The sequence below is a fragment of the Gymnogyps californianus genome, unplaced genomic scaffold, assembly GCF_018139145.2.
Source record: "Gymnogyps californianus isolate 813 unplaced genomic scaffold, ASM1813914v2 HiC_scaffold_308, whole genome shotgun sequence".
Lineage (NCBI taxonomy): Eukaryota > Metazoa > Chordata > Aves > Accipitriformes > Cathartidae > Gymnogyps > Gymnogyps californianus.
Genome location: NW_026114189.1, coordinates 413 through 13,448, shown reverse-complemented (window position 1 = coordinate 13,448; position 13,036 = coordinate 413). Strand labels below are relative to the sequence as shown.

Below are 13,036 nucleotides of genomic sequence, written 5' to 3'. Positions count from 1 at the left end.
GTAGAGCTTCTGCTGACATTCTTCCACTTTCTCCTCCTCCACATTAACCTTTTCTTTTTTAAACTCAGTGAAGGGTAATTTAGGATAAGGAGTATTCATTCTATTCCAGTGCGTCATCTTTATCCTCCTCTAGGGAGACACAGACAATGGTAAGTTTGTGGAGTACATGTGCAACTGTGGGTTCCGTTTCTAATTCTGCTGCTGCACGCTGACATGGGGAGGATGTATAGTGTATAGCTTTACCGCATCTTTTACCGTGTAAGTAAGCAGGTTCTTCAGTAGAACAAACCCATTTATTCACACCGAGTCGCAGGGCAACTCTTCTGCAATGATCCATCTGATGTAAAGAAAGGAACAGGAAAGGGAGGAATTTAAAAGAAAAAGTTAACAACAGTAGGTTGTAACCTGTGAATAATTATATCAATTAACATATGTGGCCCTTGTGTTCCTAAACACCTAGAAAATCCCTGTTCTTTGAGACTAGGCAGTTTGTGCGCTCTTTTATACTGGAAATATTTCAGCCTGTTCTTGGTATTCTTCCTGCTGAGGTAATGTGGAGGGGTAGCTGAAGGCCTGGGATAAAAAGGGGACTTGTGTCACCTGGTCTGTTTTCAACAGGCTATACATAAGTATTACTATCAAGAAGAATGACTGACATCTTTAGTATGTCCAACACTTAGACTGGAACGATAATGACTTGCTCCTAAAAAGAAATACTGAATTATAAGGACGGGGAAAATGGTGTAAAACAGTTGCGTTCAGGGTGTTTTAAAGAAGTCAGTATGACAAGTAAGATGGCATAAGGAGAATAAACGAGAGGTGCAGAATCGTAGAGTATAAGGACAGGTGCTGTCTATGAAGAGGAAGTGAGTTTGGAGGGGTCAAAAGTACCACCATTGGGATTTTACATCAGAAGTGTGGTGCTAAGCCATTCCAGGAGGACAGACTGTCTGCAGAAATTTACAATGATAGTATTTGGGAGGATTTATCTTCTTCGCTTTTGCACAGGCAAGCCGAATGTTTGCTGCTACTGAGATATGTAAACTAAAACTTAGTTCGAAAGTTTTCTTTATTCTGTTTGAGGCTGAGATTGTTCTTAAAACTTGGAAGGTGCTGGAGAGGTGAAAGGGAAGATAATCTGAAGGAGGTTAGAGCTGCAGATTTTTCGTTTCTAGCTTTTTTAAATGAGATTCTTTCACTGGTCATAGTTAAATTATGCTTGGAGCGGTAGTAGACTGAACAACAGATTGATTTTCTCCTCCCTCCAACCCTAGCAAATATAAATTCAATGTGCAAAGCTTGTGCTCCATCACTTGCTCCTGTAGCGAAATAAACTGCTTATAATGTGAAATTTACTCACATGGATGGAAGATGGCAGGGGTTGTAACTTTTTATCCGACGCCGCAAATCTTTAATTTTAAACACATTTTTGTAAAGAAAGGTATGTTTAATTTTTAATTTGCTGTTTAATTTTTAATTTTTTTATCTTTAAGAAATGTCTAACTTGCCTATTTGTATACTGATTTGCAAGAGTATTTTCATGTTTAGTAGGCTGCCTTAACATAAAGTTTCCTCTATAGTCATCGGTATTGCAGTCGTAAGACTGCAACTTCCATTTCTTAACATTCCTGTTTTACAGGGTGAAATGAATCCCACTTGAACAGAAACCACTGGCATTAAACCACCTTTATCCTAAAAAAAATCAGATTATTCTGGTTTTAGTATAACTGAATTCTATTGAATTGTACTGTACATACAATGAAAAGGTAAACCTACAGACGTACCGGTTATCCCTGCACATAAAAGAAAAACATTTTTGTTAGTGTATACGATAACATAAACACTGAAAAGGAATTTAAAATCTTGTCCGCAATGTAGTACATGTAACGGAGAAAGAAACAAACATAGGAAAGAAAGGCGAGATGTGCAATTACACACATATACTAACCAAGTTTTATCTGTACTCAGATGACAATCATTTAGGAACATGCTGGTAGAGAATTTTGCATAAATCCTTTATTTTTGCATGGAAGCGGGGCCAAAGATAGCAACGCTTCACACTTAGGCACTCTATTCTGTATTTCAAATGCAAGGTATCATTGATCAGAGGAATGGACCTAATTATGGTGATTTCTATTTATTTGTTTATTGTTGACATCCGCAAACAAAAAGCAATTGTCCTGTGCCCAAATTATAATGCTTAAAACATATTTTTTTAAATTTAACAATGCAATTTTAGCGAGATGTTTTATTGCCTCTCGAGTTCCTTTGTACAACCAATTTTCGCTGTGAAACAGTAACTGGACATTACCGTAACTTCAGCTGTGATGTGGGGTTCAGAACATCCGAAAAGGAGGACCAGGAAATATTCCATCTACCTTCATAAGTGTCCTAAATATAAACATACTGCTCTCACACTGCTATTGGATGATGGTTCAAACAGACTGCATAATGCTCTTAAAATCCCACTACAAGGCAGGCACCTTAGTTTCCACTGATTTGATGCATACAGAGGGTGCTTAATACCTCATAGTGATGTGCTTATCAGGATGTCTTTTACTGATAAATTAGACACGGGCGGATGATGCACTTCTCCATTTGTAGATGAAAAAATAATACCTAGATTATCAATGAGCAGTGGGTCATGTTGCCACGGTTACAATGTGAGATACGATGTTTTTTCCCAGTGTCATTTTTTTCATAATGCGCTAAGGAAGGACTGCAGCTTTTACAATGTTTGATACTTTTTTCTCTCATACATTTTAGTGTTAAGATGGCAGAATAACCATGGGAGACTGGAATTTCCTTGGAGGCATTTTAGAGGAGGTCCACATTCATTCCACTATTATTGGAAAGATTTGGCTAACAATCCTCTTCATATTTCGAATGCTTGTCCTCGGAGTGGCAACTGAGGATGTTTGGAATGATGAACAATCAGAATTTATATGCAATACCGAGCAACCTGGTTGCAGAAATGTGTGCTATGATGAGGCCTTTCCCATCTCTCTCATAAGATACTGGGTCTTGCAAGTATATATTTGTCTTCCCCTTCCTTGGTGTATATGGGTCATGCCTTATACAGACTAAGAGCCTTGGAAAAAGAGAGGCAAAAAAAGAAAGCTCAGGTAAGAGTGGAACTCGAAAGCACTGAATTAGAAATGACTGAAAATCGGAAAAGGCTGGAGAGAGAACTCCGGCAATTGGATCAAAGAAAGCTAAACAAAGCACCCCTGAGAGGCTCTTTGCTCTGCACTTACGTGATACATATTTTCACAAGATCTGCAGTGGAAGTCGGTTTTATGATTGGGCAGTATCTTCTTTACGGCTTTCATCTAGATCCCCTTTATAAATGTCAGAGAGATCCATGTCCAAACACAGTTGACTGCTTTGTATCTAGACCAACAGAAAAGACAGTGTTCATAGTATTCATGCAATCAATAGCGACTGTATCCTTGCTTTTAAATATCCTAGAAATTATCCACCTAGGATTCCGAAAAATTAAAATGGGACTCTGCAGGCAGAATAAAAACAAGGATGACCCTGACAATTTCTACGTAAACAAATCTAAGAAATACTCTGTGATACCACACTCTTCTTTGGGAATATCCACCACTCCTCAAAAAACTCTTCCTTCTGCACTTAGCGGTTATACCTTTTTAATGGAAAAGCAAACTGACACTGCCGTCTACCCGACTCTAGATTCTCCTCCCATGTTTCAGTCTGTGCAAAATAACCGTACAGAAATGAGCAGCAATTACACCCATCGCAATCAGGAAAATAAATCGCCAAAGAAGAGGCCAGCTACAAATGCTTCAGACAATCAGACTCAAAATACTAGCACAAATAATAATGAAGGCTTGCTTGGCGAGCTTGGGACTGAAGCGCATGATGCGCAAAACAAAGCTGAAAAGAAACATTTTCTTGTTGTTACTCAGAACACAGATATAGCTTCGAGCACATGCTTGAGAAGCTTTGCTGAAATGCAATCTCAAACTTCCCTGCAACTTGATACAACTTTTCCTATTGCTGGTTTCAGAAGACAACATGGAATCGGTTCGTCTTGGAACTGCTCGGCAATGGTTGAGAGTGCAGGAGCTTCAACAAATTCTCTTCCAAAGAACAGCAACAGAAGACAAAGCAGTTTTGGTGCAAACAAAGCCCAACCTCCTTATAATCCTGACGTAAAAATTCTAGCCGAGCAGACACTCCTGACTCTACAGGGAGGTGAGCTCAGAATCTAAACAAAGTAGAAACTGTGATAGTCCTAAGCCTTTCTCTCTGTCTAGGCGACTGTCGCTGTCAAGTAATGCCAGCAGCAGGCGTGCCCCCACTGATCTTCAAATATAGTGTGAGTTAACCCGTCAATCGCACTAGTCAATGCTGGGATAATTATTGAACATTGCGACATAAGCAAGACCTATGTATAAGAGTAGCTAAATCATTCAACTTTAACCAGCTGTTTCACATAGATAGAAAAGTTGTGTAGCCCTTTGAATATTAGCTAAGTAACTTTTAAAGAATCTCTTTACTTCCTTTGTAATGGAAGGGTGGCTTAGACCTCAGCGTATAAACTTCTACACTGCCCTTCCACCTAAAAAGGAAAACATACATCGTATAAGTCCACATATTAGGAAAAATCAGGCATAAAATCACAGCTGATACTATTTAAACTGAATAAAAAGAGAAGACAAAATTTACAGTCCAACAATATATTTTATGAAGACCAGTAAATGAAATTAGGCTAAAAATGGCACTGGTGCTCTCAGGAGAAATTAATTATCGGTAAATATGTTTCTGCTTAATCTCTCTGAGAATTCAAACAGACATTTGATAGCTGTCTGAAAGCAGAAAGTCAAACATATTCCGCTGTTTGAACTGTGTTAAATACAAAAAGAACAAAACATCTGATACATGTATCACTAATTCTTTGACTCCACGGTACACTTTTTTTTTTCAGTGTATCACCACTGATTTCCTCAGCAGAAAAATTAGAGTGAATTTCTGATCGTATGCTATTACCATTTTTATGTATGTTATTACCATTACACTATTACATTTTTAAAGCATCATGAATTACAAATGAGTTCTGAGCTTTAATTTTGAGATTTTGTGTAACACTAATAAGCTAGCAATTTTTTTTTTAATCAGAAAAAAGTTACTGAGATTTATTAATCAGAAATTTTGGATTTTACAAACCAGAAGGCTTACTATGGTAAAAAAAAAAGAGAAAACAAAAAGAAAAAATGGTAGTACCGTCCTACTTTCAGTTACAATGTCAAAAAACATAGAAAAGGTTTATCAAACTGTAAAACTACTCCTTTTCTGGATGCTATGGGGTCCATCTGTCCCCTGAATTCTGAAAAACTTTTAAATCAAAGAATACTTATAATTGTTTAGAAGGAGCATTTCCGTTTATGCTTTTTATGGGGGTAACAATAAAACAAAAAGGACATTCATCCACTTGCTGCTCCCGTCCATATAGTGTAAGGCAAGTTACATGAAACAACTTGAAATTATAAAGGAGGGAAAGATGAACAAAATACTGTGTCACATTTGTAATTGAGACTTCTATGAATGAAATACATTTACTTGAGTCGCACAGCACTGACAGGCTGTAAATACTTGGTGAGGTGGTCACATCTGGGATGCATTAGTGTATGCGTGTTTTTTTACTAGTGGATTTGACTTACTGTATGTGTACTGGAAAAATAATTTGTGAAATGTAGCATCATGATGTTATGGCATCATTAAATTCTTAATGTGCATTATCATTATGCTTCCAAGCCAGCCATGTTTCAGATTGGCTGAAGGCTGTACAATATTAGGAAAAAAGGAGCCAGAAAACCTAAAAGGCTCTTTTGCTTGCAGCAGCATCATTAATTTGTCCACATAAGAAATATGCATTAATACTACTAAAACTGTTCACTGTAGATTTCTCTCCAGCAGCTATTCTTCTCACCTCTAGTATTGCTCTACTTGTATACATAAATACAGCCTTACGTAATTCTGCTTACACTGTAAAATTTAACATTGTGTAATATACAGGAATGTATAAATGTATAGCTTGATTTAGCTGAGTTAATACTGCTACTGTGGCTTTAATTCTTGCATTTCTTGATGCGTAAGTTTCTGTGGGTGATAACTGTGCTAATGCACGTTTTGCATTTAATGTCTCTGTATAAAAAGCCTAGTATTTAATGCACTCCGCTCACACTGTCTAAATAATAGAAAATTAGGATTTAGATGCTCACATATGGGACATGACATTTGCATTTCTGTTGGTTCAAGACAAGATACAAAAGAATTTGTTTTTCTGCTGCTGAGAGAGGATTTTTCTTATTTTGTGTGTGTGCGGACATGGGTCAAACATTCTGTTTCATCACAGCACCTTGCCAACAGAAAAGTGTAACTTAATTCCAGTGCAAATTGAAGACATTGCAGAAGAGCGTGCAGAAAAAGTGTGAAAAGACCCTAACATCGCAGGTCCAAGATCATTCGGTTGGTTCTTTATTTTTTTGTAATAAACAGATTTTATCAGTCAGTAGATAACCACAGCGTTTCATGAAAATGAACTGGTATAACGGCTTCCGTTTTCTAAAACAGGCTAAGGCAAAAGACTCTCTTTCCGATGCGAAGAGTTCACCGCATGTAACTGTTTGGAGCCCCTTGGGTAGGCAACTCTGCCGCTGCAGCTTGCCGCAACTCTCTCCTCCTGTGATTTTTCAGTCGGTTCGAGTTCCTACTCAAGCCCCAAGCACGACAGCTAACCGATCGGACCGAAAGCCGCGATACGGGCGCAGCGGTGCTTCACCGCTCGGAGACACGGTGAATGCTAGGCGTTGCTCGTACGGCCCCGCTCACGACCCGCCGCGCCCCGCCGCCCCGTGGTCCGGACGGCCCCCGCTGCGGCAGCGCGCCCCTCGCCGGGGAGCCCCGGGGGCCGCCCGTCGCGGCGCCCGCCCGCCAGCCGGCGGCACGGCACCGGCCGGCAGCGGTGAGCGCCGGAACGGCTGGGTCCGAGACGCGCTTCCGTACCGGGCGGAGCGGGACAGCGGCCACAGCCGCCAGGGGAAGGGAGCGCAGCGCCGGCTTTGGCGCCTCCGCGCGCGGCGAGAGCGGCCGCGAGGGCCCCGCGAGGGCACGAGGGCGGCGAGGCGCTGCCGCGGCCGCAGCCGACGCCCCCCCCGCAGGGCCAGGCCGAGGGCGTTGCTGGTGTCCCGTCGCTATGGTAACCGCTGGGAAGCGCTCGCGCCGTAAAAGAGTAGGGCGCAGGCGCGCGGCTGGGTGCAGGCGCGGTGAGGGTTAGATGGCGCATTACAAGGTAGGAGGGAGCGAGCCGGCGGCGGCGGCGGCGGCGGCGGCGGCGGCGGCGGCGCGGGGTTGGTGTGGCTGGCCGTGCCGTCTGCGCGGAGGGGCAGGCCGCGGACTGGCGCTGGCTTGGCCTTTCGTGTCGCCTCCGCGGCGGAGGTGGGGGCCGGCCTGGTGCAGCGAGCCGCCTCCGTAGCTGAGGGGGGGCGCCGCCGATCTGACCGTGTGGGCGTCCTCCCTCAGGCCGCGGACTCCAAACGGGAGCAGTTCCGCCGGTACCTGGAGAAGTCGGGGGTGCTGGACACGCTCACCAAGGGTAAGTCTCCGGCCCGCGTCGTGCCGCCCGAGGGGCCCGTGGGCGGCTTTTCGGGCGCTTCTGCGGTGGGGCTCTTCCCCGCGGGGCGCCCTGCTCCCGCGGCGCAGCTGCCGCCCTGGCACGGCTGGGGGGTGGCCGCCCCTCGGGCCGCCTCGGCGCTCCCCGCTGGCTCCCGCCTCGCCTCGGCGAGCCGCTCGCTCTTTCTCCGCAGTCTGCGTGGCGGCCGGCGGCAGAGCTCGCCCGGAAAACTTGGTGCGGCGGTCGAAACCGAGCCGGAGCTGGGCAGCGGGGCGGTGCGCGCTGGGGGAGGGCAGAGGACCTCTCTGGAGACGTGGCCTGTGAACTGCAACGCGTTAACTCCTCTCTGGCAGTTCGCACGTTCGTTGCGTGTGGGTCGACTGTGGAATAGGAATGGTAGAGACACGTAAGGAACAGGAAGGCGGTTCCTTTCTCCTTACGTGGTGTGTTGGAGACCGCTCTTAGTCGGCCAAAGTGCTTTTCTCTATGCTTGCTTTTGGAAACAGCTGAATTTCTTGGGGTTGTTATTCTGCCAGAGCTTTCCAGAGAAAGTAAATGCTTGAGACAAAATAACAGCAAATGTGCTCTTAAAAACACTCCATTTAAAAAGATCCTTTCTTGAGTGGAGCTTGGCGCTTCTCCTAAGACTAATGAACCTGTAAGTTTTCTGAGAGTGGCTATCCGTATGAGAACGGGGGAAATGGTGATGCTAAACTTGATGCATACTTTGACTTTCTGTATGGCTTAGCATCTTTTAAATCCTTCTGAAGTCTTTTTGAGAGCCTTCCAATAGTATGTGGAGAAAATCTGTTAATGTTCCTGCTTGAAAAATACGCTGTTTAAAGAGGGAGCAGCAGAGCTAGGATGTCAAGCGAATAGGTGCCGCGCTGAGTCTTGGCCTGGTGTGTGGGTACCATTTGATTTCTTTCTATCGCAATACTAAGCATCCTATAGGATGGCAAAACAAGGCTTCCAAGCAGTGTGGCATACTAATTTTGTTTTTAACTTAGGTGCTTAGCTTAAAACCAATTTGGCTGTGCAGTGTGGACATCTGAAACTGGGAGAAGGGCATCTAGGTATTTATGAAAGCAAACATCTTCTGTAGCTATGTGTGTGCCCCTGTGGGGAGGGGGAGTGGTTATGTTTGGGAACTTTCTGAGTATTCATGGGACTGAGTTCTCCAGATATGGAGTTGGTATGTGTACGGCTAGTTTTATTTAAGCTGTCAGGGTACTGCTGCTTGTGCCTGACCTCTCCGGCACTCTGTTGGCCGCTGCAGCCCTCATCCATAAAGATTATCAGTGTCACCTACTCTGATGGTAGCCGTTTAGTTTGTAACTGTAGGTGTTCAATGGAGGTTTGCTTGTATGCTGAAAGTTACGAAGTGCTAATGTTGTCCTGTGGTTCAAAGATGTAGCTTGAGTGGAAGTAATGGTTTATGAGGGGCGAGACTCAAAATAGTTAGAATTTCAATTTTGCTGATGAAAGCCAATACTAGGGTTATGTGTGGAATATGTAAAAATTGTCCAGGCTGTTTTGTGTTCTATGCTAGAATAGCCAAAGACTGTGGTTAGGGGATCAGCAAAACTTCTGTCTAGCTGTTACTGAGTGGGATGCTCTGTTCCCTCCTGTACAGCAGACCTATTCTTTAAATCAAAGTATACAGGTAAAAATCTTGTTACACAGGAAAATGCGCTATAAATGTGGCATGCAGCTTGTATGCCTTCTGTCTGTTGGTATATGTTTTAAAAACTTAGAGTTGCATGAACTTCTTGCAGTTGTTGAATATTTTCTATTTGCAGTGTTGGTAGCCTTATATGAAGAGCCAGAGAAACCAAATAGTGCACTGGAGTATCCTTTTTCTCTTCTGTGAATTGTTCGTAGAGACTTCACACAAAACAGCGGTACTGCTTCTGACTCGTAGGTGAACTGGAGAGGCTCGTTTAGAAGACTTGCATTGAGAACATGGCTTTTATGGATGCATTTTAGCTAATAATTGCATTCTTACAACCTAACAAAGTCTGATGGGATGCAAGAGAACTGTGTGTATCAGTATGCCAGCAATTGTGAAGTTGTTATAGGCCATTACAGAATGTTGTAGACCTGCAGCATTAGATTCGAGTACTTACAGTATCTGTGGCTTCTGAAGTCAGCTTCTTCACACTTCCTTTTTTTTTTTTTTTTTAAATAATACAAGAGGGGAAAGAAATTTATGTCTCTTGTTTCTTGCTGTTTTTAAGCAGCCTCCCTTTTTGGTTATTGCTTCTATCTTTTGGTTATTCCTTTTAACTCTTCAAAACTGCATTTAAGGAAAGAAAGAGAGGAGGGTGTAGTAAAACATGATTATTTGTCCTGTGTGTACTGATGTCTTGTTTTCTTTTTTCTTTTTTTTTTAAGGAATATACCAATGAACTTGAAAAGCTTTCTTATTTTTGTAACTTCATCCTGTAGGATGAAGAGCACTGTAGTAATCTTAAGTGGTTTAATGCAATTTCAGTCACGTGTATTGCAGCACTAACTTTGTCATAAGTGTTAAAACTAAAGTGCAGTTATGCTATCTAACTGAAGAAATACTTAACATCTAAATATCAGCTTTCTGAAGCATCATCTGGGAGCTTCAGCTCCTGAGAATCCAGAAGTAGAGGCACTTCGCTTGGAAGTGGCAGAGATGAAAGAAAAATACGAAGCTGTGTTGGAAGAAAATAAAAAACTGAAAACCAAGGTAAAGGTCTAGTGTTCCTCGGTAGTTCCATATTACACAACAAGAAGAATACTTTAATACTTAGAATAAGCTAACTTTCTTCCATTGGAGTAACTGACAAATGTTGTTGCATTGTTTAGCCTCGTGGCTGAGGAATGCTGATAGAATTCATTGTAATAAAGTTTGTTTTGGTTTTTTTTTTTTTTTAGGACACTTCTTATATTCTATAACATAGAATAGTATTGCTAAACTAGGAATTTTATTTATTTAGTGAAAGTATGTGTTATCGAGGCTAATCCCATGTCTTCATTCAGTCCTGTCTGGATGTGTTTAAGTTGTCTGATATTATGTAGCTCATGCTTCCACAAGAGTTTTGAAAAAGAAAAAAGCTAATGTATCTATTATAAAGGCTTTCAAAAGGCAAACTGAAGGAGGAATATTATATGTTAGTTTGTGTGACCTGGCACGGACTTGCATGTGGCAGGATGTTACCAGTGGAGGCACTCATATCCACGTGGAACAGTAATTGCACTTTTCGGCTAAAACGACCCTGATATTCCTCTATCTGCAACAACAGTGGATCTGAAGTGCTGGCTAAGGCAGAGCCATTCTTTAATGGGTCCACAGGCTGTCTGAAACAGCTCTGAGATGTGAACAACTTCCCCTTACGAGAGGGCACTGACTGTAAACCTAACAACACTGAAGGAGGAAACCTTTGAGAACTTTAATAAGCTAGTAGCTTATGTGCTGCTACAGGTTTCCGTGCATTTGTTGGAAGAGGATGGCTGTTGTTATATGTGAACATCCCTATGGTTTTTTTTCTGGGAGACAACCATCCCACCTTAGTTCTGGGAGAAGGGATTCTTGGGCATTACCCCTTTGTATTTCTCATCTGGAGTGCCCTCTTGCTGTCCTAGTAATTCTCCTCCTTCTCTGTTACCCACTGTGAGTCCTTACAGCTACATTTGTTATTTCTTACTAGGAAATATGGCAAAGAGCAGAATTTTAGGGGGAGTAGCAATAGACCAGCAGTTCACTCGGCGTAGCCGACTTAAAAATGCAACTGATAGTAAGTAGACACATGAAAGCAGAGTAACCTGGGTCTTTGTTTAAAGGAATCTTTTAAAGTCAAAACTTGTTCCAGGAAAGTAAGCCTTTCCATAACCATGGGTTTATTTGTGCTTTCACCTTCTTCAGCCTTCAAATGATAACTCTTGCTTTATGTGTTTTCCAGTATTAATGTTTTTGTTTTTTTGCTTTCTTTCCCCTACCATCTTCTGCCTGTCATTCTGACGTACTGTAGAAGTTTACATGGACAGAACAGGAGAACACTACTGTTTAACTCTTTTTTTAGCAGCTTTCTAGCATAAAATACATGCCTTTAACTGTGCATTTATTGGTAACTTGAATCATGTCCAAATAGGTGGTGTTCTTCTGTTACATTCATCTGTGAAGATCTGTTCTTTTCCTTACATTTATTGGTCAGAATGTCAGGTATTTGGGTGGGACAGGGTCAGGAAGTCAATAGTTAGGCCTTTGTGGAAAAGAAAAGGGACTTTGGATTGTGTACAGGCCATCTTTTGTGGTAAAATCTACAAGAAGGACACAAAATGCTATGTTAGTGGTTCTTGTTAGTGGCATAGTGATTGCTGTAATTTAGTGTTGCTATGAGGAACACATGGGTATTTTAACTTTTTAATGTACTTTGTTTATTTTTAACCTACTCTGCAATTTGCAGGAGAGGGGAAGAATCTCAACTGAGGAAACTGGACTGGCATATTTCAGAGACTCAGTCCTAATGCTTGAATTGTTTTTGAAGCTTGAGCTTATCTTTAATGTAACTGAGGTCAAGTAAACACCTTCAACTGTTTCTTTGGAAATAACTGTACAAGGTCATATTTTAGTGCATAGTTGCCTAGGCCATACTCCCCAGAAAGTATAACGAAAGCTAGAATGATTACAGGAAATGTTAACTTGGCTACAGTTGCTGTGAGAGTGACTGTTTCATTTAATCATATTTCAGTGAAATCAGAGCTTAGAAGGCTCTGATCATTATCAGCTGCTATTTGAGATGAAAAGTACTTAGTGAGACCTAGAACAAGAAACAGGCAAAAATTAAGGGCAAGACCTAATGCTTGAAAGGGCATTTGAAAAGTCCCCTTGTTATAGCTGCATGATTACACAATGTGACCAGTTGATGTTTTGAGGGGTTACTTTGTTGCCTGACTTGAAAATGGACTCGCATAAATATCAGTGATGGATTAAAATACACAAAGTAAATGGAACACTTCCAGACCAAATGTTTTCCTACATTTCTTAATGTAGAAAGTGTCTCTGAAATGTTGCAGCTAACTAAATTCCTCTCTTTAAATCCACAGCTGGCTCAGTATGAACCACCTCAAGACGAGAAGCATGGTGAATAACAGTAGTTTCTCCTTTAATGCCTTGACTTAATAAAGGGCTTCCTGAGAACTGCAGTCCTTTTTTGTGTGTATGTGTATGAACTCTGCATGTCTACTTTGTTACCTCATCATCTTAAAGAAAGAAAAATGCAGTATCATGAGTGTGCAGCTATTTTTGTGCAGCTGCTGCAGCAGCTGATGAGTTTAAGCATACTGGCCAACTTTCTTGCTTTCTGTGTTTAAGAAAAGGTGATAGTTATGATTAACTTGTAGATAACTGTGCCTGCCAAC

General features: G+C 41.9%; 2 protein-coding genes across 2 annotated transcripts; both read left to right on the top strand.

The window, feature by feature from the left end:
• The first annotated feature begins 2,787 nt into the window (after window positions 1–2,787).
• LOC127028249 (gap junction alpha-9 protein-like) lies at window positions 2,788–4,347 on the top strand. The gene is given in 4 exon segments (XM_050913989.1): window positions 2,788–3,028; window positions 3,031–4,179; window positions 4,182–4,220; window positions 4,223–4,347. Coding segments are annotated over 4 exon segments (1,554 nt in total).
• Window positions 4,348–7,306: 2,959 nt separating this feature from the next.
• LOC127028248 (c-Myc-binding protein) lies at window positions 7,307–12,813 on the top strand. Its single transcript, XM_050913988.1, has 5 exons — window positions 7,307–7,321; window positions 7,552–7,624; window positions 9,445–9,493; window positions 10,235–10,364; window positions 12,722–12,813. The coding sequence occupies exons 1-5, from the start codon at window positions 7,307–7,309 to the stop codon at window positions 12,764–12,766; spliced, it is 312 nt and encodes a 103-aa protein (XP_050769945.1). The 3' UTR covers window positions 12,767–12,813.
• The last annotated feature ends 223 nt before the right edge of the window (window positions 12,814–13,036 follow it).

Bases quoted from the DNA above. Each gene is read 5' to 3' on its own strand.
- LOC127028248 (XM_050913988.1), top strand. The intron at 7,625-9,444 runs GTAAGTCTCCGG...TTCTATTTGCAG, and splicing joins GCTGGACACGCTCACCAAGG to TGTTGGTAGCCTTATATGAA. The intron at 9,494-10,234 runs GTATCCTTTTTC...TCTAAATATCAG, and splicing joins AAACCAAATAGTGCACTGGA to CTTTCTGAAGCATCATCTGG.